Below are 27852 nucleotides of genomic sequence, written 5' to 3'. Positions count from 1 at the left end.
CCAGTAAAAGTATGAGGATGCTTTTAACTTGCTGGTTAAAACTTAAAAATGTAGGAAGTTTAATAAGAACATTTGAACTCTGACTAGTGCTGCCTCAAATCTTGGATGTACCCTGGCCTGGAATGTATCATTGATATGCTTAATTTTTTTTATCGGTCATTGAAGTATAAAAATCTGAGCTAATTGAAATCAATCCTGTTTCCTTTCTGCCTCTAGGATGCAGTCGGACATATTGAGAAGCATGCAGAGGATGATAGCAAGATTGACTCATGACATTTTTCAACCTCCCATATTGGGAAGTATTTTTTTATACACAAGTAATTTTACATGCCTTGTCCACCTCATTCTTTTCTTTTTCCTCCTGTTTCATCATTGGAGTGCAAAAAGAACACATGCCTTTTTCTGTTTTGTCTACAGAGACAGAATCTATTCGCAGCTCTGTAAAGGAAGGAATGACAGAGTCATGCCAAATAACTGTTTATACCATTCACTTTTTAGGGGGAAAATCTACCTTCCCTCTTACTTACATTGTGCAAATAAGTGCAGTGTGCTTATCTATTACTTGGTATTCAGAGTAATGTTTTATACTTAATTTGGGACCCTACATATAAGTGTTTTAACCATCAGTTTTCATGTTATATGTAGGATCCCCTGTTAATGTATGTTTCTGGTTTTGGATTATTTTAATATTAATCAAAACATTATTGAACTCAGGCTAGAAATACCACCTGATTGTTGAATTCCTTATTTTTTTTCTTACTGAAGTCTTTGAGATATTTTGCTGTGGGAATGAACAATTGGCTCACTGTTTGAGTTACTTTATATTGTGGCTTCAGTTTAAAATTTGAAATTTACACAATTAATCACAATTTTACTTGATTTTATGGGTCTGCTTTGGCTCCAAAGAATGTTAGGGTGGCAGAGAACATACTGTTAAGACAGCAGAATACCTGTTTCTTAAACATACTATTATTTCCCGGTTATTTTAAGAGTTCCAGGCACCATAATACAAACACCAGTAAATATAACTTATATTAAACATTTTTGGTTAGGTTTATACCTAGTGCTCTCTTGCCACAATATTGGGACTATTTTTTCGATTCTGAGAATTTTAAGTTATGACCATTCTGGCATTTGAAGTAAGTGAACTTTTACATATTTTTACTTGCTTCATCCAGCTAAGCCTGTGAGAATCCTGTGTTTTTGATAACCATGTTGTTTCACACCAACTGACTAAATTTCAGTTCCTATAATTGCAAGTTAAAAAGCTGTTGGGCACAAACTGGAAAGATTTAAAACCCAAGCAGAAGCTGAGAATTTTGCATGTATTTTGTGCTGTCATTTAAGGGAGCAAAACCAAGCAGTGTGACAAATGTAAGAATTGAAAGAATAATAGCATATGTGTTTGAGAAAGAAATGTGTATATGGTCAGTGCTGTCTGGGAAAGTTTTGGTGCTGCAATTTGCGGTATTCAGAAAGTGGTTCCCTATTTAGATTTCATCTACTGTTTGTGACATCAGTTCTGGTTTTTCTTCCATAGAAAAGCTAAAAACCTCATTATTAGTCTAGCAGTATCTGACTGTGAGCTTAACTACACCAGACAATATATACATATTAGAAGAACAAAAATGAACAATTCACTTCTATTGTTAAACATCTTCTGTAGCCTGTGTGTGATTTCTGGGCAATAGTGCCTCCTCTTTTCATGACATTGTTGAGAGCTGAAATCAAACAAGCTAAAGGAAACCCTCAAATGCTTATTTGAAAGGCTGCAAAAACTTTCATTTTGTAGACAGCTGAATATTGAATGACATTTTAAAATATAGCTCATTCTTAATTGAATGTGTTTGAAGTTAAATTACAGAGGTAGGAAGTATTTTTGTGAAGAAAAATATATGGAGTGCGTTATTAGTTATGTGAATGCGTGAATTTTAATTTGCATCCTCTTCAAGGATTTTAATTTTTCAGTATTTTAACTGGAAGAGGATAGTGCCTTGATATGCAATAATTTAAATGTCTTGACATCAGTAATTGCAATTTATAACTTGGACTACTTATTTGTGTATCTTACTGTTTAGGACTGTATGTATGTTTGGGTGTGTGCGCATGTACATTTAGGATGAGTGTGTTTTGGGATGCTTTCAAAATTTGTATTAAAACTTGTTCAGCAATAAAAGCGTGGCCAAGTTTTATTATTAGTTTGTTCTATAATATATGTTTTTCTTAATGAGAAGAATCATTGCAAATGAGGCTACATGCCTCAGAAAGTTAAACTCCTCCTCCTTCCGTGTGTTGTGCTGAAACTCCACAGTTCTCTCATGTGGAATTGAAATGTTGTTCTCTTGCGATTCAGGTTATTTGTTTGGTTTGAGGTTGTTTTCTGTACTTATACCTCTTTAGTTGGAAATGTAAGCATGCTCCTTTAGGTTGCTCTAGAAATCTTGGTGCAAAGAGGGCAAAATGGAGTTTGCTGATTATGGATAGAATGGTAAGGCAGATGCATCAAGATTGCGTACTTTGAAGATTGTCACATTCTGGAAAGTTGCAGGTTTTTGTCTTATTTTCACAAATATATTAACTTTATCTTTAGAAAATATTTATTTTGAAAAAAAGGAGATAGAAATGAAGTTGCCAGAGTGAATCGCAGAGTGCATTATTGAAATGTGTGGGAAGTGTTTAGTTTTGCGTGCTGGCTGATGTCTGAGTAAGTTGTTGCAGGTTGCATATGCAATGTATTTGGACTGCATGCCAACATATTTCTTCAGTATAAGAGGTGTGCGTTTTTAAAATGCCATTAAGTTTTGTGTTTGTGTGTGTGTGTGTGTGTGTGGTGAATGTGTTTCTTTACATTAATTGTTCTGCTGTGGAGGACTGTTGTGTTTTTCAGCTGCTGTAGAATTCAGGTATTTGGTAGCTGGTTGCATTTTTGTCCCATTAAATAACAGAACACTTGCAAGTATCCCAGCTTCTATTTGCCCTTTGAGACACTACCTGGGCTACGGTGGATTGAAACATAAAAGCTACAACATCTTAATAAAGTAGCAAAGCACCCATCTTAAAAAGTCTGGACTGCATTCTAATGACATTAGATATAATATATCTAACATGACATTTTATCTTCTTTTTAAATGCAAGTTGGGGATATGTGTTTCATAGCGCAAATATGTTAAAGACAGATACATTAAGAATTAGTATTCGGGCAGCCAGCAGCTAACTTGCTCTAAACACTGAGTTTCCTAGATAATCTATAGTTTGTGAGGAACGGTTTCCACAGAACATATAAGCAGGTGCTCCACATAGTACTGTGCATTAATGCAGCTAGAAGGTCTAAAGCAACACATCATTTAAGGCATGAACAGATTCCTGTAATTGCAAAAATACCAGGTGGGAAAATAGCATACCTACTATGCTATAACTGTTTAACTAACATCTTTTTTCAGTTTGTTTCAGTGAATGATTTAGTCTTTCCTTTTTTGCTACAAAGCTGTGAATTAGATAAGATAAACAGCAAAAAGAAAACAAAATAAATTTACTTTATCCCAAGAGAGATGTGGTGTGGTCTATTTATTTTCTTCAGATTTTACTAAATAATTTAAATATGTCATTTACTTTTGAGGAAAAAAATGGGTTAAGGTTATGTGCTTCTCAGCCTTGGTAACTTTAAAAAGGTTCCCCAGTCAGCCATGAGGAATTCTGGGAGTTGAAGTCCATATGTCTTAAAATTGCTGAGGTTCAAGCTCTGGCCTCTAAATTAAAGTATAGCAAAAGAAAAAAGAAAAAAAAAACCCTCTAGTATGAAGCCTGTTTCACTGTTTATACCTAGCTGCTCCACACACTTCAAAGGTCAACTTCCCAAAGCCACAATTCCAAACATAAGCAAAAATATTGGATAGCAATCGTCTTTACAAATCCATACAAGCATCTGTTAAAAAAGAAACTGGACATCTACAAGTAGCACTTTTTCACAGGGTTTTTTTTTTATTTTGTTTTGTAATTTTAACACAGCAGATCCAGTGAAAGAGGTCTCATTTATTTATTATGCAACTTTTGCCATATTATCCCCAGCAATGGAACCATTGCTTGCATGGCATTTTTAAAAATGGCATAAGGAATACAGTTTCTAAACAAATGTAGTCATAGCACTAGATCACAGTTAATCCTATGTGCAAAATGTCTTATAAAAGAAGTCTTGTTTATATGTCAATACAGATTTCTATAAAAGTTCTACCGTAAGAGAACCCAGACTTGCTGAATATGTCAGTTTGTTGCAGCCAGAACAAACTTATAATTTAGCTAAAATGTTTTCCCTGCAGCCTAGGAACAAAATTAATTGCAGGTAGCCCCTCGACTTAACAACTGTAATTGGGACTAGAATTTCTATTGCTAAGTGAGATGGTGTTAAGTGAGTCGCACCTGATTTTATGACCACTGTGCACAGTTGTTGAGCTAGTCACTGTAGCTAAGTGAATCACATGGTTGTTAAGCGAACCCAGCTTCCTATTGACTTAGCTTCTTAGAAGCTGGCTGGGAAGGCCGCAAACAGCGATCACATGACTCCAGGACACTGCAACCATTGTAAATAGATGCCAGTTGCCAAGCACCCAAATTGTGAAAACATGATTTTGGGTGGTGGTGCAATAGTCTTAAGTGCTAGGCCTGTTGAAAGTCACTTTTTTCCCCAGTGCTGTTGTACTTCAAGTGGTTGCTATAAATGAATGGTCAAGGACTACCTATAGTTCAGCCACAATATTTAGCCATCTATCTTGTCATTTGATACATCCTTTTTAATACTTCATTTGTGTACATAGATATATTCTGTTGCCGGGCCTAATTGTAGGAAGCTTTGGCTACAGGAATAATGATTAATTAAACATATAACAAAATTATATGAAAATAATTTAGATAGTTAAATATTTTAAGTCGTTATTTTCAAATAAGTTGAATTACAATCAGATGAACCGCATTTTGGCAATTTGTAGTGTTTAATATGAATAAATTGTTCTGCTGCCCGCTAAATATCTCAGTTGGTAAGAAGAGGTGCTGTTTCAAAATAAGAACAATAATTTTGATTTGCAACGAAGCTCATGCATCTAGAGTTGATGCCATCAGGAGAGCAGATTCCCTTCTTGTGTACAACATGCTTCATTGCTTTTGTTACTTCTCCATAAGATGTTTCCTTGGACAAATCTGCTGAATTTACACTTCCTTTCCATGTAATTTTTAAGAGGGAGATGTGCAAGAGATCAGTATCTTGTAACTTGAATTTTGGCTGATTAAGTCAATAATCCAAGAGAAGGTGCAAAATGAGTGATAATCAGGCATACATGGTGAGCTGTAGCCACTGGAAGTAGAAAATGAGTATTGTAAGATAATAGGCATTTCTTTAATATGCAGAACAAAACTACAGTATGTGATTTGTGCAAATCCCCTTAACCCAGTAAAGAAATTGACTTAACATACAAACTGAACATTTTCAGCATCAGACTATAAAATTGTTTGACTCCTATTCCCATACTCAAGAGATACTTATGTCCAAATAAGGATTTCCATGTGTATTAAACCTTACAATGACACTGCATTTGCAAGGCTGTATTTCCTTTCTAATTCATAGCTCAATTAGAAATGAGTTCATTCTTCAAGCTTGTACTCTATCACAAAGTTGGATTAGAACTCTTATGAACATTGAAAACACAATACATTTATTTTTCCCTATCTTGAAAATAAATTATAATATGCACTATTAAAGCTAAATTAAGTTGTCACTATCAGCAGAATAATCTTTGAAATGATTTCAGACACATATATAGCCCAACGTTAGATATACTAAATAAGTCTTGCTAAGTTCAGAACTCAAAGACTAGCCTACAGGTAAATGTAGATAGTTTTGGAATACTTAAACTTCTATGTTAAATCCTGTTTTATCCACTGATTTTCCATTTATCTCCTTAATTCATCTAAAGCATTTGAGCTAGTAGTAGATAATGGACCTTCACAATAGAATAAACCTAATACATCTGCTTTTTGAAACAGATATTCTTGAACTTGTACTGAAAACCACATGAGTACCATGCTTAAACTGTTTTGCCTTTTATGCACTTTACAGCAGCAATGTAAAGTGAAACAACTTTTAAAATGGGTTCCTTTATTAAGAAACTAAGTATGACTCTACGGTTCCAAAAAGCACTTTTCTGCTATGATGAAGGTTCCCAAAAGCAGGCAAGGACATTTGGCAGAATCTTTGTAGCTCTACTGAGTGATTTCTACTTCCTTATAATTTCTACTTCCTTGAAAAGATTTGGGGAAGTGCAAGAAGTCAAAAGGAATGGGAAAATCCATTGGCCAATCAGATTTTTCTCTAATGAATTCTTTTTATTAGGAAAAATTGCCAATAACAGCAAACTTTTGTATTGTAAATAAAACATTGTGAAGGCAAGGCAACTGCAAGGAAACGGAGTCCCCTATATTAGATAAGCTAAGTGAAAGCATATTTTATCCTAGATAATATACATGCCCGTGATTACTTATTGCCCAAATCAATAATATGAATAAACTCTTGAGGAAAGAAAGTACTTGTGGTCTAAAGATATTGAGTGTGCTATTTTCTGAGTATGACACTTCATAACAAAAGAAACAGTCCAAATCTTGAAGAAACACACCAAAAGAACAATAGGGTATGACTGAGGAGAAACAATTGAACCCAAGGAACCTGGAGCTTCTGTTTGGGCATCATGGTTTAGTATTGTCTTTCTCTTCCTGTAAGACAACAAGTTCTCAAGTCGTCCTGGATAACTGCGGACCAGGAATTTTGCCTAGCTATGGCTGATGTATCACTTGTGACCCTACCCAAGGTCCTAGAAATAATAACTCATATTTTTATTCAATACTAACTCATATTCTTATTCAAACCCAGTTGGACTATTGCATTATGCTCTACACAGGGCTGTTTTTAAAGGCAACAAGGAACCCACAATGAATAAGAATGCAGTGACGTGTGCTAACTATCACTAGATACCATGAATGTTTTTCATCTGTGTTATGAGCTCTGCATTGGCTGCCAATAGGGGGCAATTTAAGCACTGATTTTGACTTGTGAAGTCTTACATGGATTATCACATATGAATGAGCAACTCTAGCTCCTTCAATAATTGACCCGCTAAATGTGAACAACTTGGGAAAAACTGTTCCTTACCCTTTGGAGTTCATAAAGACTAAGAGAAGGGGGAGAAAATGCTTCTCTGATATGTCTCTATTGTGGAATAGTTTATCAGCAGATATTAGATTTGCTCTGTGTTGGTCTTTGGGAAGAAAGTTAAGATGAACTGCTTTCAGAGAGTTTGTTTTTCTAAGACAATTTTTTGTTTTCTGGTTTTAAAAAAATTTAAACATTTGTTATGAATTTTTAATTATTATACTATGGACATTCTTTTTTGTAAACTACTCAAAGTGGCATGCTTATCAGAGTTTAAGTAAATACATCAATAGTTACCTCTAAGACGTTCAGTTTAATAATGCCATCTCCATCTTTATCAAAGGCTTGGAATGCACCTAACATGAGAGAAACATAAGGAAGCCAAGAAATTGGAATAGTATATACAAAATATTAGAACCACTATTTGTTCCCAATATTGTAAACTTTATCATTTAAATATTAATGGGAAATTCCTAGCTTCTGTATACCATTCAGTCAGATAGTTTAACTTATATATCAGAATTACATAGCCATCAACCATGAGCTGTATTTGTATTAGTGCTTTCGACACTTTGAGATTTGAGAAAAAAAATCAATTTAGACAAGTAGATCTCTCCTGTGGATAACATGGACTCAGTTTAAAGAGGCCATAATGGGACTCGAGCATTTCAATTTGACCAAAGAATCAGCCTTTCCATGAAGCAGGCAATAACAATTTTATTGTATGCCACCCAGGGTCACTTGCTTGTGAGGTAGATGCTTATATAAATGATATAAAAAAAAATAATCTAATGAAATGCTATCTGTTTCTGCAAATACTGCCAGGTAATATTCATGCTGCAAGAGCTAAGGTAGCTAAAGAGACTAGAAAATCTTTACTTTAGGACAGGGGTCTCCAACCTTGGCAACTTTAAGACTGTGGACTTCAACTCTCAGAATTCTTCAGCCAGTTTTGCTGAGGTTGGAGACCCCTGCTTTAGGACTCTTCTTCCAAAATAAATGCATTGCTGACTCCTAGTTCCTATACAACATATGAAGAGGAAGCACTATCTGCAAGGCCTAAAGTACAAAGAAAGAAAGGCTGAAGAGAAGAACGGCTGAAGCCCAGTTGGAAGACTCTATATGTCCCATCATCTGATTCTATTCATGAAACAACTTCACTGGGATCTTGCTAGCTGCTGGTGCAAAGCTAGTTTGCCCCCTGTGATGTATCATGGATAGTGTGCATGCATGAACAAAGTAAACTAGCAATCTTAGGCTGCCAGAACTATTTTGTGGTAAAAAAAATTGTAGACTTCCCTGGTTATTTACGCCATATACTAAAAACCCTGAGATCTTGGAATTGAATAGCAAGATAGAGACATTTTAAAGAAATATACTCACGGAACATTCCTTCCAGTCGCACAAAACAACAGATAAAACTGTCAAAATCAATATTCATATTCTTGTTAGCGTAGCGCATATTAATTATATCATATAATTGGTTATTCAGTTGAAACCCTGAGGAAGAAAGAGATGAGAACGACCTGGTGGAGAGAAGTGACTTCTTTTCTCTGTGAAAAGCTACTTGTTACTGACACAAAGACCCAGACAGATAACAAGAGAAGATCCTGCCCCAAATTCTGTCAAAGAACCCAGCAAGCACCATACAAACCTGCGTCTTTAACCGCATTACGCATCTCATAGCTGCTAATGGTTCCTGAATTATCGGTATCATAACGCTTGAAAATTTTCTGGAAAAGCAAAAAGTGAAATAATCCTCAAGAGTTTGATGCATAAACTATTTTCCAGCATAAAAAATGCACTGTCCCAGAAATGCTGCTAAACTAAATCAGCCTATTCCAAAATTGGCTTTGAAATGATGAAGCAAAAATTACAAAGAGAGGCTGAATCACACATGTGGACTAAATTATTTCCCAGGTTCCCCCCTATCCCTCCCACACAACACCCTTTCCTATACTTAGCTGTATATTTACAATATTTGCAGCCCTCTCTAATCATTTCAACTATAAGAACTGGATAACAAAGCTGCAATACATAATACAATTTATCTTGGGGCTTGGAAAGGAAGCACCATATAATTTCTTTCACATTCTTTAAAATAATATGTGAACAGAGTGTTAAAGATGGTGATTACTGGTGAATGACAGTTGTTCTGTTTTGTATCCTCATTTCTGTTATGTTCTGTCCAGACCACAATTAATTCAACAAGACAAGAATACCTGCCAGCTTTTAATTTTAGTCCAAAGATGGCGAAATTCATCAAGATTTATTTTCCCGGAACCATCTGTCTGTGATAGTAGTTCAGTTCAAACTTTTCAAAGATTTTTTTTTTTTTAAATTTCCAGAAATGGAACATCTGAGATAAAACTTCTTAACTGCTTAGATAGTGAGATATTAGAGAAGAGACTCTTTAGACAAAGAGTAAGCCGAATCTGGGGGGGCTGAGAGCCACAATGAAATAGCATGCAAGAACCCATGTTCTAACAACTGGAAAAGGCTAGAACAAAGTAATTAAAATCTACATTAAATAAAAATCAAATTAAATGATTCACACTATTATTAGTTCTCATATATTTCATGATTCTACCCTTCTACTGCATTAACATTTAACCATTTATTAACAATTTCATAGGGCAGTGTTTCTCAACCTTGGAAGCTTGAAGATGGGTGGACTTCAACTCCCAGAATCCCCCAGCCAGCACCGCGGTGCTGGCTGGGGGATTCTGGGAGTTGAAGTCCACCCATCTTCAAGCTTCCAAGGTTGAGAAACACTGTCATAGGGTCATTTATGTTTTTGTGCAGCCAAATTCAGCCGAGTGCTTCTGGTTGTAGATGATCCTTTACCCATGAAATAGAAGTTATGCTCTATCTTACGGAATGTTTCTTTAAGAATGAAAAAATTACTAAAACAATTAGGCAGTGATTTAAAAAAATAATTATAAATAAAACTCATTGCACTACTCGGTACTATAATAAGCTAACAATTATTTATTTTATGACTGCATATCCCACCCTGCTAAATCATGTTTTCCCACATTGCAATGATATAACTATTCTGGGCCAACTGTTGTGATTTTGCCAAAAAAAAAAAAAAAATCGCTAAACTTTATAATAGGAAACAAACCTTAAGAAGAGTGGAATAATAGCTTCTTAGAGCAAGGAATTATTATTATTTTGTCTTCTAATGTTATATTAATGAAAAAGGATACATCCATTAAGGCAATCATGCTGCGGCAGGATTCTAAGGCAAAACCTTCTGTTTTCAAGTCTTTATCTAAAATGCAGTGAAATACTCTATTACTATATAAAATCAAAGCTAATTGTTGTCTTGGTATTGGCCATTTAAAATGTAAACCAGTTATTACATTAACTGGGCATTAAGAGACTTTATTAGCGTTGTAAAACATGCACATTCTTAGGGGCACCCAAAATTGCCTGTGTTATGGCCCGCCAGCGGCCTGTGCGGATTGTTGCTGATCCCGACGATGAGGAGGCTGGTGTGGTGTGCCAGCAGCCTATGCAGCCGGCGCTCGAGTCAGACAGCGAGGAGGCTGAAGAAGATGTAGTGCCAGAGACAGGGATTCAACCAGGGCCTTCAGAACCTCCAGAGGCTCCTTTAAGTGAAGAGGATGAAGTGGAGGAGCCTCTTCTCAATGCACGGGCATGCAGAGCTGCCAAAAGGCAGAAGTGGTTACTCAGGAGGAGGTCTCCTTGAGAGTAAGGCTTGGGGCTAATTGACCACCCCCTTAGCCTATTTAAGTTTGCACACAGCTTGTAAAAAGCTGCAGGAAACAACGTTCGTTCGCTGATCATTGAGTTTGGATTTTCTCTGCAAACCTGGCTTCTGGGCTTTCTGCCAACTCTTGTAAAACTCTTCTTATCTGTGGAATTTCTGGCAGGTTGTTAAGAACGTTTTATTAACAGCCTGCATTTGCAAAAGACTGTGTTTTGAAATAAACTGAGTTTTGTTCGGAGTTTGTGTGTGCTACATTCTTTGGGATCCGTAGCTGGGGCAGAACAGCCTGTGCTGTAATATTCTGCACCAGCTGCAGCTTCCAGATGCTTTTAAAGGGTAGCTCCATGTAGAGCACATTGTAGTAATCCATAGGGAGATGGACCAGGTCATGAGTATCCGAGATAATTTAGCAAAATTGTAGCCCTTCTAGCCACAGCTGCCGCCTGCTTCTTTAGAGTCAAGGTGAATCTCCAGATTATGCACTGGGTTTGCCTGGGGCGGTGCAACCCCATTCAAGACCAGAGATGATAAACCTGATGCAACAATACAATGGATTTGCAGATGGCTTCATAATGAACGTGGCTACTTTTTGTGCCTCATATTCTGCATTATTATTTTGTACTGTAATGTGAAAAGTTCAGATCTAGCCTTTTGGATTTGATCACCATAATAACCTTATCAAATCATATTGTAAAATGAGACTTGTACATAAACCTGCATCTTTATATTCTCAGAGGTTACATAAGGAAAGAGAGAAGCAACACTTACGTTTTTTCAGAACATTGTTGAGGACATTCCTTAGTTCATCAGCACTGATCTCCATGTCCTGTAAGTCATTAAAAAAAAGAACTAAGGCAAATAGCCATAGAAATGAGACATTGCAAGAATGAGCACATTATGCTTAGATGGGTCAAACTATTGGGGTAATCCACATCATTTCTTGTCCATATCATTCAGTTATCCAAGCATCTCCTTGACTTATTTTCTGCTTCTAACATTGTAAAGTATTATTTGTTACTGACTTTAAGGTTGTTAGCAATATGCTCTTCAACTTCTTGAGTGGAATCATGTTGGAAAGAAATGATGTAAAGGGATTCTGGGCTTTGTTGCTCTGTCAGTGGGATAATTCTCCAAAACCAGAACTGGAGAGAAGCCAACAAAAGAAAAATGGAGTTTGAAAATGGACTGAATGAGCAAATGATTCTAGGAAAAAAATTCCCCATAACAGAGAGGCTGCTAGGCAGCACTTCAGAATGCTGCTGACTGGGCCGTTCCAAGCCTCCTTTCCTTCTTCCTTTCCAGACATGCAACTAAGAGCAGGAATGATTTTTAAGAATGTTCGGTAAGATTTTCCTAATTTGTTTTTTTCCCCCTTTGGTCCTTGGGATTTTGAACAGATTATGTTTGACTTTAAGTTCTTGGCTTCTTCTATCCCCAATTGAATAATGAACCCATCTTCATTCTTATCTACTGGAAGAATTCTTTCTGAACTGGGTATTCATAAATGTCTGGCAGATTTCTCCCAAAATTATGCTTGACAGCTGTTCTGCCACCTTTTTAAAAAAAAGAAAGGCTGATCAGCAATTCCAAGACTGCAGGCTCACCAAGAATCCCTGGTGACAATGAGAGTAAACCAGATTAAGAGCTTGTTTTTGATCATCACTAGCTCAATGTACATCCCTAATTTTTTCTCACTTGCAGGAATCTGAAGTCTTATGCTACAATGGCCTAGGAATACATTTTCCTTCAGCCCTACAAGTGTTTCCATTTCACAGATACATTTATCTCAAAATCTTAGATGCTTTTTCCAATTTTGCCCATCCCTCTCATGATCTCATCCAACAACTTGTCTTGTTCAACTTGCAGGTAGAACATCTGGGGAGGGCCCTTTTACCTTGGTCTATTTTTACTTATAGATTACAAAACTGAAAATCTTTGAAATATTTTGGGTTTAGCTTTGCTTAGCTACAGGCATTGCATAAGGTATTTGTTTGCCAATGCTGGCCTGCTTTAGGAAATGGCAGCTATATACTTACATCCCCAGCAATTTGTCGGAAAATATTTCTGAACTGATTATCTTGTTCATTCTCTGTATCCCTTTCTGCAGGCTGTAAAGACATGGGATGAAAAAGATGAAGTGGACAGAAAGATTAATCTCTCAGCTTTTTGAAAGTAAAAGCGCTGTTTGATCCTTATGAGATACTTCATTGCAATTCATTGTTGAAATTATTTCTGTCCAGATTCCTTTCGAGGAAGGATTCCTTCCTGTCCTTTTTCTGGGTTGCTTCTTCCTGAGCTAAATTATTCATGAATTATTAATTTTAAATTATTGACAATATTTCTTTTAGTGGAAAACAATACAGGAACAATACAGCTAGTCCTTGGTTAGTGACCACAATAGGACTGGCATCTGGTTTGTTAAAGAAAGTGGTAACTAAGTGAAAAATTATATGACAGCGACTGTGCTTAGATTTACAGCATCATAAGGAAATGACTCCAAACAGAAAAGTGTGCCCAATGGTGGGGAAGATTTCTGGAACTTGACTTGAATATGCCAGAGATAAACTTCCAGATTGCCCACAGGCACTCCACAAGGGCTGTGACAGTTGCTCCCGACAGTTGCAAGATAGCAATCTCTGGTGGGTTTAGAGCTCTGGGAGATTAGAGAATAGCCATCTTGTTCAAACAGTGATTAGCACTTTTAAAAGGACACTGGGTTCTCATACAGGTAGTCCTCAACTGATGGCCGATGGTTTAATGATCTTTTGGAGCTACAATGGCCTCCGAAAAAGATGCTTTATGGTCCATAAAGCATTTTTGGCCATTGTAAAATGTTGCACCACCTCATATTTCAAGTGCTTGGCAAATGGCTCACATTTATGACTGATTCCAGGTCTTACGCAATCTGATAATGTCTAAAAAAAGTTGTTGAGCTTGTCTGACTTGAAACTAGATTGGCACTGGTTATTAACACTTCTGCAAATATCTTCAAAAGAACTAGGTTTTCCATCCCTCATCAAGTACAGATTCTATAAATCTATCTTTCCATTCTTTGTATCGACACATTTATCCACATGGCTCTCATTGATACTGTAGGACTGGTTGAAGTTGTAACTTATGGGGGAGAAGAGCAAGGAACCTCTTCTCATGGCAAAGGTATATCTACCACAGCAGTACAGCCAATCCATAAGAAAAGAAGTTTATTGGATAAGAATGGAAGGTATTCCAGTTAATAAAAAGAAAGACAGCCATGAAATAGAATGACCTAACTCTATGGAATGAACTAAAATAATTTTTTACATTCTCTCTCTCTCTGTTTCTGTCTCTCTGTCTCTTTCCTTATAGCTAGTAAGCTACTACACAGTGAGTATGATTCTACTCAAATGGTGCAAAGTGGTATCAAAAAGTTTCTGCATCAACTCTGGACAGTAATTCTGATAAGAGTTGTTGGATATGTCTTGCTTATTCAATAAGGAGGGTAAATATTTAATATTAGATAATAACATAAATATTAAAGAATAAAAAGGTAAAGATTTCCCCTACTTCGACTCTAGGTGCTCATTACCATTTCTTAGCCAGTGTTCCCATGGTCATATGGCCAGCAACACTATGTGGAGAGGCACATGGAATGCTGTTACCTTCCCATCCACTTGCATTTGCATGCTTTCAAACTGTTAGGTGAGTAGGAGCTGGGGCATGTAACAGGAGCTCACCCTGTTTTGCAGCTCTCAAATCTCAAATCTTGGCTGTCAGCTATCCAGTTAATAAACTCACCATCTGTAATCGCTTAGCCATGGTGCCCTCATTAAAGAATAAATATTTTCTAATTCTCTAAGGAAGGTAAATACTACATCTGAAAAGACTTGCTTGCCATGTTGATTTAGCAATCAGAATATGTGGGGATGACAGTGGGAAGAACTACAGCCAGGGGTATAGACAGATTAAAAAACAGCTTGGTTCACAGATGGATTGTGGGCATGCCAACATCTAGAACAGTGATGGCTAACTTTTTTGCCATCGCGTCTCAAAAGCGGGGGGAGCACGTGGCGGTTGTGCGTGTGTGTGCCCTCACACATAATTAAATGTGTCCCCCCCAGCGCATGAGCACGTGAACCCCCCCTGCTCCCCCCGCTTTTAGCATGTGATGGCACAGTGGGACCGGTAGGCCCGTTTTTAGCTCTTCCCAGCTCCAGACCCTTTCTAGGAGCCTGGGGAGGGCGAAAACGGCCTTCCAGCCCCCCCTGGAGGCCCTCCGGAGGCCAGAAACGGCCTGTTTCCCAACTTTCGGGGGGCCCAGAAGGCCCAAAAATCAGCTGGCCGGTGTGCACATGCGCACCGGAGATGAGCTCCGTGTGCCACTTGTGGCCACGGATATGGCTCCGCGTGCCACAGGTTCACCATCACGGATCTAAAAGGTACCCACCCTGATTTCTTGGGCTGTAAAAGCGACAAGGAAGAAATGCACTTTCAGACTTGTAAGATTCTATTAATGTAACCTTACAATAAAATATACCGGTAGTTAGGACATGCTTCCTATCTGGACTACCTCACAGGGCTAACACCACTTTAACATGCTGATTGGTTAGAGTTCATGCAAGTCCCTCATGCTGGTAGATATAACACCTCTGTGTTCTTCTTTTGTTTATCTGGACTTGTTTTTTCCTTGTCCTTTCTTGGCCCCTCGCCACCTTTCAGATTTTTGATCTTGTTTGCTCTGTCTGAGACAAAGATGATTGGCTACCGGAAAGAGGAAAAGCAGAGAAGCAGGAACTAATCAATTTGTGATAGATTAAAGGATAGGATAGCATTTTCACAAAGAAGATTCTTCTCCCTTTGTGCTCTCTCCCTCTCCCCCCCCCATACACACACACACACACACACACACACACACACACAGAGTCATATCATACAGTAAACAAACTGTGTCATGTGCAGAGAGTGAAGAAAGTTCAAGACTCGGGCTTTTCTCACTCTAAACTCTTTCCAGTGGCTCTCAATCTTTTCTTCACCACGGGCCCCCTTTAACTTTTGTGGCCACAGACCCCCCAAGGCTTAACTCAAAATTTAAATCATAACATTTCTTCAAGTCTTCAAATCTAGAGCCTGGATAGCTCAACAGACAGAAGCACTATAATTTAACACCAGCTGTCTGCAATTACTGTAAGTTCGAATCTCGCCAGGCTCAAGGTTGACTCAACCTTCCATCCTTTCTAAGGTAGGTAAATTGAGGACCCAGTTTGTGGGGGAAATAAGCTGACTTTGTATAAATATACAAAAGTATGAAGGCTATTGCTTAACGCACTGTAAGCCGCCCTGAGTCTCCGGAGAAGGGCAGCATATAAATCAAATTAAAAAAATAAAAAATAATAATAAAAAAAGTCTTCATTGACCTCTGTGACAACATTGCGGCCCCCAGGGTTCTGTGCACCACAGGTTGAGAACCAGTGGTCTACGTCATGCATAGGGGTGTTGGGTGTGTGTGTTAAAAAAGTCAAGATGTAGGTCGGGATCATACAATTGAAAAGTTGTTTATTTGCATCTCAGTTGCCATATTGTTGTGGCCCGTCAGCGGCCTGTGCAGTTAGTAGCTGATTCCGAAAGCGAGGAGGCTGGTATGGTGCTACGCTAGCAGCCTGTGCAGCTGGCGCTCGAGTCAGACAATGAGGAGGCTGGAGAAGATGTGGTGCCAGAGGCAGGGATTCAGCCAGGGCCTTCAGAACCTCCAGAAGCTCCCATAAGTGAAGAGGAAGAAGAGGCGGAGCTTCTTCTCGATGCACGAGCGTGCAGAACTGTTAAAAGGCAGGAGTGGATCCTCAGGAGGAGGTCTCCTCGAGAGTAAGGCTTGGGGCTAATTGGCCACTCCCCTAGCCTATTTAAGGAAGGACAATGACTGATGCAATTTGCAGGAAACAACTTCATTCATATTCCTTCACGTCTTGATTCCAGAAATGTTTGATTCAGCGCTTGTTTATCTCTTATCAGTTTTCCTGTAAATTGCTTTTGGGCATTCTGCCAACCACAATAAGATTATGGTTATCTGAAATACTGTGCCTCAGAATTGAGTTATTATTCTTTGGATTCTTGTTGGCTGTTAATGAAGTTAAATTAACAGCCCTTGTTCAGAAAAGACTGATTTAAACTGTACTTGTGTTCGAACAACTACTAAGAAAGCTCATTAGTAGTCCTTAATTAGTAAACTAAGATTTGTACGGACTTTGTGTGTGCTGCGTTCTTTGGGGTCCATAGCTGGGGCAGAACACATATTGAGTTTTTAAAAGCCCTTTTCATGAACATCACTGGCTATGCCTTTAGTTAATGTTTGATGAAGTATAAATGCTGCAGCATCAGTTTTTAAAGTACTCGGAAAGTCTATATGATTCTTTATTGCAATTATTCCTAAGCACAAATACCAACAATGTAGAAATGAACAAAATAAACAAATAAATAATATTTCAAGTAGTAGCAGGGAGGATGATTCTACCTCAAGTGGTGCAAAGTGATACCAAAAAGTTTCTGCATCGACTATAAACATGTAATGAAGCCTGGGAGAACAACAAACATATCACTTTTGTGGAGCTTCATACTGAAAAGAAACAATTCAAATTTAAGACACCGTATAGAATGTACTCACCGAGATATTTCCTGCTTCAATCTTGTTTTCAACTTCCCTATAAGAAAATCGAAGAAATGGAAAAAAGAAACAAATGTTAAAGTATCCCGTTCTCTATTTGGTTTGGAAAAAATGAAATTAAGTGGCTTCTATTCATATCTTTAGAGATTATCACCACAACACTGATGTGGATGATAAACAGGAGGGCGAGAACATCAAACCCTGAGGGACCCACAAATTAGGGGCTTTGGGCTCAACTTCTCGTCACCTCGTCACGTTGTCTACAACTGGCCACAAAGAAAGAAGAATAAGCATCACAATTCTGTGACTCCCACTTTCAAATCCTGTAGCCAGTGCAAAGAAATACAGGTAGTCTTCGACTTACATCCACCATTGAGCCCAGAATTTATGTTACTAAGTGAGAAATTTGTTAAGTGGGTTTTGCCCCATTTTATGACTTACATTTGTCAAGTGGATCACTGCAGTTGTCAAATTAGTAACATGGTTGTTAAATGAATTTGGTTTCCCCATTGAGTTTGCTTGTCAGAATGTCACAAAGGATGATCACATGACCCTGCAACCGTCATAAATATGAACCAGTTGTCAAGTATCGGAATGTAAATCACGTGATCATGGGGTTGCCCCAAATGTGCCCCAAATCTCAAATCTAAGGAAATTCTTGCAAGATTTTTCCATCCCATGAGATTCTGGACATTTTAAGATATTACAGTGTTTGAAATTTTATTTTTATTTTGAAATAAAAATTGGTCCACAATCACCATCTAGTGGTGTCATGGAAATTAGTGGGCCCAAAGATGCTGTCTTGCTGACTTCTGCATTCTCACTTAATATTGAACAGGACTGGCATAAAAAGTGCTGGAACAAACATAAAGCAATATGTGTGTGCATGTCTGTGGTTTGAAAGTGTTGAAATCCAAAATGGGAATCTTTTACTTACTCTGAAAGACTTCTTTTTTCTGAGAAAACTCTCAGGATAAATTCTCCTTCTTGGTGGGGTTCATAGGTGGATGGGATGATGACATACTCATTCGGTGGTAGACGGAAGCGTTCTGCGATTTCTCGCATGTTTATGTAAGACTTGCATTTTACTTTGGAGGCATTGTAAAGGAAAAAATCCTTCTGTAAGTGTTTCTTGTCACCCTGCATCTGTAAACATGAACTGGGTAAAATATACATATGGCCTGCATGTACAAGACAGAGGACATCCTCATATTGATACTTTAAAATAAACTGAAATTAAAACTGTGGGACACAGAAAAGTCACAATTACAATGATTTATAACTTACAGCCATTCATTCAGCAACTCTTCAAAGCTACAACATTGAAGAAAGTGATTTACAACTGGTCCTTGCACTTTCAACTGTCGCAGCATTCCCATAGTCATAGGTTGACCCTCCCTCCTCTCTGTGACAGTCCCTCAAATACTGGAACACACTGCTATCATATCATCCCTGGTCCTTCTCCTCACTAGACTAGCCATACCCAGTTCTTACAACCGTTCTTCATACATTTTAGCTTCCAACCCCAGATCATCTCTGTTGCTTTTCTCTGCACTTTTTCTAGAGTCTCAACATCATTTTTATAGTGTGGTGACCAAAAGTGGATGCAGTATTCTAGGTGTGGTCTTACTAAGTCTTTATAGAGTGGTATTGCTACCTCACATGATCTTAATTGTATCCCTCTGTTAATGCAAATTAGGATTGCATTGGCTTTTTTGGCTGCCACTGTATACTGCTGGCTCATATTTAATTGATTGCTCACTCCAAGATCCCTCTCACAGTTACTGCTTTTAAGCCAGGTTTTACCTAATCTGTATGTGTAATTTTGGTTTTTCTTGCCTAACTGTAAGACTTTACTTTCCTCTACAGTATGTTGAATTCATTTTGTTAGATAGGGCCCAGTGTTCAAGTCTGTTGAGATCCATCTGGATCTTGCCTATCATCAGGGCCTATCCTCTGGGTTGTTGGCTATTCTATTTTGCTTCACAAAACCGTGAACTGCCCAATGTATGGGATCTTTTCAAGTTGACAGAAAAAATATTTGAGCTCTCCTACAACCATGACTAGTATCATGTCTAGTTACTCCAAACTTCTTTGATTTATTAATTACTGTAGGGGCATCATGAATAAGACTTTTGACAAGAACCTGAGCATTTAAATAATTTTCCAAAGTCTTGTGGTAAGGAAAAACTCATTTGGGTCAAGTTCAATTTCTGTTCAACTCATAAAAATTATTGTCAACAGAACATGTTTTCTATGGCCTTTTTTTTTTTTAGAGCTTTTTGAGTTGGGATTCCCTGATATCTGCCTTTCAAGAACTAACTGATCCTGATGTAATTTAGGGCTTTCTGTTGGATAGGAAAATTATCCTAAGATACCAGTTCAAATCCTATATGATTTGCCATCACTTTATTGATATTGCCAGCTGTTGGATAAACTATCTAAAATAATGTCATAAATTGTAAGGAGGTTGGGTATGCCTGTAACACTTTAACAGATGTAAAAGTCATACAGTAAAATGATCAACATTATTGTACTTTCTATATATAATGGGCCATATGTAAAATTCTATTTCTATTAATACAAGTTTCAAATGCTCTGTGGGATGTGAATTATTTGAGTATGTACTTGAATGCATAATTTGGATTACTAATGTAGATTCTTTTGAGACAGATTTTCACCTAATGGTCACTAAGAAATCTAACCTGGAAACTTCTGAAGAGTGAAGTAGAAAAGGAGTTGTATTCAAAATGTTACCCAAGCAATTAACAGGTTTTTCACAGTCTGCTCTTACCTCTTTTGGCACCTAAAAAGCAAGCAAGGTAGAAATACCATTAGGAAAGGAGGGAAAATGTCATATGATTCAAAATTTATGTTCACAATTTTGGCAAATGCACGTTCAGTTTAAGATCTTTCTAACACTTATTAAATATTGTAGTTACACATAGTAGTAATGGTTGTAGTTCCATCTACTTTTAAGAAACCTTAAGCCAGGTTATATACAGGTAGTCCTTGACTAACAACAGTTTGTTTAGTGACTGTTTGAAGTTACAATGACACTAAAAAAAGTGACTTATGACCATTTTTAACACTTACGATCGTTGCAGCATCCCCATGGCAACAAAATCAAAATTTCAGATGCTTGGCAACTGACTCATATTTATGATGGTTGCAGGGTCCCAAGGTCATGTGATCCCCTTTTGTGACCTTCTGACAAGCACAATGAATGGGGAAGCCAGATGTGTTACTAACTTAATGTGTTACTAATTTAATAACAGCAGTGATTCACTGCAATCCTGGGCACTTTTTTTTGTTAAACTTGGGGAGATTAGGAACTTGTTTTGTCTTTAGCAAGTATATTTTCTTTAGCAAGTTTTAATCTGTCTGGGCCAAAATGATTTAATTTGATTTTATCTGGTTTTTAAATTTTTTGTATCTATGTATTTTATTGTTGGCTGTTCACCGCCCTGAGTCCTTCGGGAGTAGGGCGGTATACAAATCAAATAAACTAAACTATTGAAAGCATAGATAAAATTATGATATCAAAATGGGTAATCCGGGAAGACACTTTCATTTATGGTTTAATGTGTTAAAAGGAGCAAAGGTTGAAGGACTTTTTGTGGTTGTTGACATTGTTTTAAGATTCTAGTGCACAGATCCAAAGAAGTTTTAAAATAGCAGATCATTGTTAGAAAGCTATAAATTAAAAATAGAAATGTCAAAATGCAGTATACATTCTCTTTCAGTCAATTATCAAAAATAATAACCATATTTTCTTTATTCTTCAATAATACCTTCACCCTTACTCTTTGATTAAGGATAATTGCTACTGGATTTGACTGAATTTAAATTAGTTTACTGACTCAGTCGGTAAAGTATCAAATGAGAAATATTTAATTGCTACCACTGTACCCTCTTCCATTCATATTTTGATTCAACCATGAAACGAGATGAGATTGGGTTTTTTTAAAGTTCCAAGCAAGACATTTCTAATTTAAGTTGGGCATAGAAACAGTAATACTTAATTTTTGGCATGTGGTATTTAAAAAGAAACCTAATACTTATATTTTATACTTTGGTCCAAGTAGGGGTAGATTTTGACTTACAATCGTTCATTTAGCAACTCTTCAAAGTTACAATGTCACTGAAGAAAGTGTCTTACGATCAGTCCTCACGCTTATGACTCTTGCAGTGGTCACATAATCACAATTTGGCAACTGGCATGTGTTTACAATCATTGCAGTGTCACAGGGTCATATGATCTCCATTTGAGATCTTCTCAGCTGACTTCTGACAAGCAAAGTCAATGGGAAAAGGCAGATTTGCTAAACAACCGTGTGATCTGCTTAAGACCACAGCAGAAAAGATTGTCAAATTGGGTACAGTCATAAGTTGGCTCATTTAATGACTGTATCGCTTAGTGATAGAGGTTCTGGTCCAAGTTGTGGTTGTAAATCAAAGACTTACCGGTATATATATATAACTGGGCTGGAATCTGACCAGTTCAATTGTGAAGCAGTAGGATGTGATTAATCAGTAGCCTGGTGACTAACGTACCTCATAGATGGCAAAACCAATTGTGAGGAGATTGGCTCCTAGTCTGCGCTCTTTTCTCCTGTTTTTCTGCATCAGTGCCACCAGGAAGCTGCATATCACCTCAGTATCTTCTGGATCATCATCTTCTTCCAGGAGTTTCAAACGATATTGGGGATTGGTCCAAAAAGTGTCTGCAAATGGCGCCCCCAATTTAAATTACATTTTAGTTTCCTACACAATGTTTTGACAGTTTCCATAACATTATGGACTCAGTGCCACTAGATATGCTTTAAGAAAATCTCAACGGCCTGAAGGGTTAGGCTCAAGAAGACTTGTTGAAATACTTACGGCAGAGTTTTTCCACCTTGGCAACTTTCAGATCTGTGGACTTCAACTCCCAGAATTCCTCAGTCAGCCTTGAGTTGCCAAGAATGAGAACTACTGCTCTAAAGAACTCTATAAGCCTGTTTGACTATAAGCTGTTTTTAATTGCTATCAATAAATATATTTTAGATTTAAAATAATCTAAATTTCAAGGCCACACTTGGAATACTGCATTCAGTTTTGGTCGCCATGATATAAAAAAGATGTTGAGACTCTAGAAAGAGTGCAGAGAAGAGCAACAAAGATGATTAGGGAACTGGAGACTAAATCATATAGAGAACGGTTGCTGGAATTGGGTATGTCTAGTTTAATGAAAAGGACTGGGGGTGACATGATAGCAGTGTTCCAATATCTCAGGGGCTGCCACTAAGAAGAGGGAGTCACACTATCCTCCAAAGCACCTGAGGGCAGGACAAGAAGCAATGGGTGGAAACTAATCAAGGAGAGAAGCAACTTAGAACTAAGGAGAAATTTCCTGACAGTTATAACAATTAATCCACGGAACAACTTGCCTCCAGAAGCTATGAATGCTTCAACACTGGAAGTTTTTAAGAAGAGATTGTCTGAAATGGTATAGGGCAGTGATAGCTAACCTTTTTGCCATCGCGTGCCAAAAGCGGGGGGAGCGCAGGGGGTCATATGCACACGTGCCCACATCCATAATTCTATGTGCGCCCCCCCGTGCTCCCTCCACTTTTGGCACGTGATGGCCCGGTGGACCCGGTAGGCCCGTTTTTCATTCTCCCCAGGCTCCAGAGCCTTTCTAGGAGCCTGGGGAGGGCGAAAATGGCCTTCCCTACCCTGGAGGCCGGAAACAGTGTGTTTCCTGATTTCTGGTGGGCCCAGAAGGCTCGAAAATCAGCTGGCCGGTGCATGCATATGTGCCGGAGCTGAGCTAGCGTGCTCACCGATATGGCTTCAAGTGCCACCTGTGGCACCCGTGCCATAGATTTGCCATCACGGGTATAGGGTTTCCTGTCTAAGCAAGGGGTTGGACTAGAAGACAGGCAAGGTCCCTTCCAATTCTATTCTATTCTATTCTATTCTATTCTATTCTATTCTATTCTATTCTATTCTATTCTATTCTATTCCATTCCACTCCACTCCACTCCACTCCACTCCACTCCACTCCACTCCACTCCATTTTAAAAAGAAATGTATAAACATTATACATTTAAAAATCTCCATTAACATATTAGTAGGAGCAAATTTAGAATAGGTGGAATCCTACAGTATTTAGGAGGACCTAATACCAATGGTTTGCCCAAAGCTTGACCTATATAACCTCTTTAAAAAAATGCCTGACTGAAGAATAGTATTTTATAAGCAACTGTTATATATAAGCAACTGTTTTTGTATGTTTTCCCGTTTCTTCTTCTACAGTAGTGGCCAAAATTGTGGAAACCTTTTGGGAAAAGTGTATTTTCTAAAACTAGCTAATAACACCACTTTTTTTTTTGAGTAGTACCATAAAATTATATATCAATGGAAAGATAATTTAATCAAGAATGTAATGCAATAACGTTTATGAAGGAATTGCTATTAGAAAAGCAGTTACAGTATAAAGAAGAAAAGTGAAACACGTAGAAAACACGAGATATACAAAAATTATCACCATGTCAGTTAATACTTAGTTGGGTAACCTTTAGCATGGATTATGGCCTTATAATGTCTTCCCATGGAGTGAACCAAGTCTTTTAGTTCTGCAGCTGTTATAATGTGAAACCAAGATTGAATGTTTGCTTCTATTAACTAGGTTTTATTGCTGGGTCGCTTCTGACTAACAAGTTTCTTTAGTTGGCTGGCTCCATAGATTTTCGATTGGGTTAAGGTCTGGGCTATTCCCAGGCCATTCCAGCAGTGGAATATGATTATATTGAAGCTCCCCAAAAAAAGGTGTTATTAGTCATCAAGCTCAAAAATATACTTTTCCCAAAAGCTTTCCACAATTTTGGCCACTACTGTACATACTCTTTATCACAATAAAATAATTAACCATCCCCTCTCATTAATCTAAAGGAGGCTTTTCTGCATGAGGTCTGGCTACACTATGGCAATGTCACCAATTAAAGAAATTCCCCTTTCATCTATTTGCCCCCTTCATCATGTTGATTGATTATACCGGTGCTTCTCAGCCTCAACAACTTCTTAAAGCATGCTGGCTGGGGAATTCTGGCAGATTAAGTCCACACCTCATAAAGTTGCTGAGGCTGAGGAACACTGGATTATAGGGTACCTATATAGGCTCCCATGAATACGACATGGCCTTCCTACCAGTGGTCGGTTTCAAAATTTTCTACTACCAGTTCTGTGGGTGTGGCTTGGTGGTCATGGCATGACTTGGTGGTCATGGCATGGCTTGGTGGGCGTGGCAGGGGAAGGATACTGTAAAATCCCCATTCCCACCCCACTCCAGGGGAAGGTTACTGAAAAATCCCCATTTCCTCCCAATCAGCTGGGACTTGAGAGGCAGAGAATAGATGGGGGTGGGGCCACCCAGAGGTGGCATTTATCGGTTCTCCAAACTACTCTAAATTTCCGCTACTGGTTCTCTAGAATTGGTCAGAACCTGCTAAAACCCACCTCTGCTTCCAACCCACTATTCAAAGCACTATGCTACAAATCTGCCACAGCAGAAACATCTGAAAAGGAATCCTTTCTTTGGTTTCAATTTGGTTTCAAAATATTGCAAGAGGAATGCACCACTTTAGAAGAGGCATTCTGTCAGTGCTTCAAAGTAGTCCAGAAAAAAATACTTTCAAAAATACTTACCCTCCTTCCCTGTGTTTAGAGAGAAGAGGGTCCCTTCTGAGGGTCCCTTCTGAGATGTTTTCTGCCCTCTCTCCTTCCTTTAGACTTACTGTAGATTGATCAGACAGTTGTCTAGGCCAGGGGTTTCCAACCTTGGCAACTTTAAGACTTGAGGACTTCAACTCCCAGAATTCCTCAGCCAGCCTTGCTGCCTCAGTTGCCAAGGTTCGAGACCCCTGGTCTAGGCTGCTTCTGTATCCCAAGGTTATTCTCACTGCATGTTACACATTCTCTTTTGTGTTTGAAAGAAAAAACTCCTCTACAATGACTACCACTATTCAGCTTTTTAAAAAGATTTGTATAGAAATAATTATTCACAGCAAAACCTGTTTATATTCTCCATTCAATTCAAGAATTGACTTAACCAAAGTATCCCTAACACTTTATTTACCTGGATAGTTACGACAACCACCTGCAGTGCTGCCTCGCACCCATTGTCCTTCCGTGACGGAAACTGTCCATGTGTGAAGCTTATCAGCCTCAAGGGTATCAGGGGTGAGATTACAAATCTCCAATTTTGTGAAATATCTCAGAAAATCTTGAAATGATATCCTACAGAGTGGGAAACACGAACACAAATATCATGAGATAGCAACAACATGGTGCACTTCATATGATTGGTGCTTGTATACTCAGGTTAGGATGTTAAAAGCAAAAATGAAAGGATTTTTCAGAAAGAAATCCATCTTTTTTAAAAAGACAAAGAAACTTGAGTATTTACCAAAACTCTCCATCCTCTGCAATTTTATGTTGCAAGCGGACCTTCTCGGCGTTGTCAATGTTATTCCATTCATCTGAGCTACAAAAAAAGGAAGAACCTTTTTCAGCTGATGAAAATGGAGTTACTTCTTCAATCATAAAGCAGAAAGAGGTTTTTCAGTTCATAATCTATGAACAAAGTTTATCTTTTATTAATTTAGTAAATACTGAATTTAGTTAAACTGCTTCTTTTTTGTAGTTCATCAACTGCAAATTGAAATTGTTGTTCCTTACCTACAATTACACCACTGACTAAAATATTACAAATTATCATCCTCTTAAACGTAATAGAGAAGTAGTCTCAATTCTTTTAGCTTCTCTGGAATTTTTCTCTGGGGAAAAAAAGGCCCGTAACTTCCATGTTTGTTTTCAGGCCACTTGTGATTCTTTCTGTGTGTGTGTGTGTGTGTGTGTGTGTGTGTGCGTGTGTGTGTTAGATAAAGCTTTTAAGCTGCTCAGAATTGCTTGGAGTCATCCTGGCTATAAATTTTATCTCTCTATGTATGCATCAATAAATAAACATTTGAAGCATAAAAACTGGTTTCAACTTTCATTCTTAAATCTAGATGAGTCCAAAGTTCAACCCAAATACTTAGGGGTGAAATTTCTCTTAATGAAGTTTACTTATACAAGTCTCAGTTGATTACTCAAAAATTGTGCTTCCCATGGAATCTACATGAGAAAGTGTGCTCTTTCAGATAAGAAAAAGTGTGCTCTTTCAGATAAGAAAAATATTGAAGGGGTATATATATACACAAAAACACACGGCATACTATTCTGCTTTATTTAAAAATATATATTATTGAATCACTGAATCAGGAATATGCAATATGTATATACTTGATCCTGCCATCCTTATCACATTTAAAGTAATTATCCTTTATATTTAAAATAATTGTCAAGCGATGTCAAAGAAGAGTCTTAAAAAAATAAGATGGACAAAGGAAAAACATTTAATTTCTGACTTTCACATCAGACCAGGAACAAGTTGGTAATGTTTCCAAGCAAACTAAAGAATACAAGTTTATCAAGTGAAATTACCATGAATTCTGTTAATCAGTGGCTTCCAAGAAGATTAGTTTTTACTTGCCTATCACTCCAAGCTCCATTCCATTCTACTTGTCCCCAGGGATTTCTGAGCCGCACCAGTTTTATCTTCTCCCGTTTAAGTGTTGTCTTGATTATAGGAAGGGGAAAAACACATAATTAGAGATACTCTGAAATATCATAGCATATAAGTTCTTACAGATTCTGATCTGTGGCATACAGGAGGAAACAACTGGTCAGTCAGCTAAATCAGCCAAATCAACTTGGAGGTAATAGACATCACAGGCAAACAAAATGTGGATATTAGTGAAATTTTTCCAAAGTTATTTATGTTTCACCACTAATCATAAACATCTATTCCTTTTTTTAATATTGAAATTGCTTGGTACAAAATCTTGTATAGGAAGATTTTATCCATTAACAAAAAATTTTTAATGGATGTCAGGCTTGTTGATTAAGAAATAGAATTCTATACTTACGTCTTCTACTCCTGTGACTGAATATGCATGGCCTGTGACCAGTCCATTAGTCATGCGCCTTTCATACAACAATGGAATGATGGTCTGTTAAAAGCAGAAAAAGCTTGTTGGAATCATTATAGGACCTATAAAAGGCTAACAGTTTACTTCTTGGTCAGATGTGCTCAGAACATCTAATTCTGAGTCAAGTGAATGGTTCTGATTATCTCCTACAAAACTATATCATAGTTTTGATTCTATATCATAGAATCAAGAACTGTAGAAGTGGAAGGACAAG

General features: G+C 37.7%; 2 protein-coding genes across 6 annotated transcripts in view; one reads left to right on the top strand and one right to left on the bottom strand.

Annotated features, from left to right (window-relative positions):
• Window positions 1–3545, top strand: part of ZNF106 (zinc finger protein 106) — a 41532-nt gene extending 37987 nt beyond the window's left edge. For all 4 annotated transcript variants that reach the window (XM_034417765.3, XM_060687491.2, XM_060687492.2 and 1 more), the window contains one exon: window positions 217–3545. In XM_034417765.3, coding sequence (XP_034273656.2) covers window positions 217–273 — 57 coding nt within the window. In that variant the 3' untranslated portion in view covers window positions 274–3545. The remainder of the gene's footprint in view (window positions 1–216) is intronic.
• Window positions 3546–3955: 410 nt separating this feature from the next.
• Window positions 3956–27852, bottom strand: part of CAPN3 (calpain 3) — a 31411-nt gene continuing 7514 nt past the window's right edge. The window contains exons 7-23 of one of the 2 annotated variants that reach the window (XM_087882227.1): window positions 27576–27659; window positions 27140–27225; window positions 26012–26089; window positions 25682–25842; window positions 22117–22286; window positions 20265–20365; window positions 18497–18718; window positions 17560–17596; window positions 15552–15665; window positions 12965–13036; window positions 11697–11754; window positions 10402–10466; window positions 9412–9480; window positions 8844–8922; window positions 8573–8689; window positions 7487–7545; window positions 4770–5341 (exon numbers count right to left, since the gene is read on the bottom strand). In XM_087882227.1, the coding sequence (XP_087738353.1) occupies window positions 5315–5341; window positions 7487–7545; window positions 8573–8689; window positions 8844–8922; window positions 9412–9480; window positions 10402–10466; window positions 11697–11754; window positions 12965–13036; window positions 15552–15665; window positions 17560–17596; window positions 18497–18718; window positions 20265–20365; window positions 22117–22286; window positions 25682–25842; window positions 26012–26089; window positions 27140–27225; window positions 27576–27659 (1599 nt within the window). In that variant the 3' untranslated portion in view covers window positions 4770–5314. Of the gene's footprint in view, window positions 5342–7486; window positions 7546–8572; window positions 8690–8843; window positions 8923–9411; window positions 9481–10401; window positions 10467–11696; window positions 11755–12964; window positions 13037–15551; window positions 15666–17559; window positions 17597–18496; window positions 18869–20264; window positions 20366–22116; window positions 22287–25681; window positions 25843–26011; window positions 26090–27139; window positions 27226–27575; window positions 27660–27852 lie in introns of those variants that run through there. The other variant, XM_060687493.2, reaches the window with a different exon arrangement.

Source organism: Pantherophis guttatus, chromosome 1, assembly GCF_059756535.1.
Source record: "Pantherophis guttatus breed Tessera chromosome 1, ASM5975653v1, whole genome shotgun sequence".
Taxonomy (NCBI): Eukaryota; Metazoa; Chordata; class Lepidosauria; order Squamata; family Colubridae; genus Pantherophis; species Pantherophis guttatus.
The sequence above is the reverse complement of the archived record's forward strand: the minus strand, read 5'-3'. Positions and strand labels throughout refer to the sequence as shown.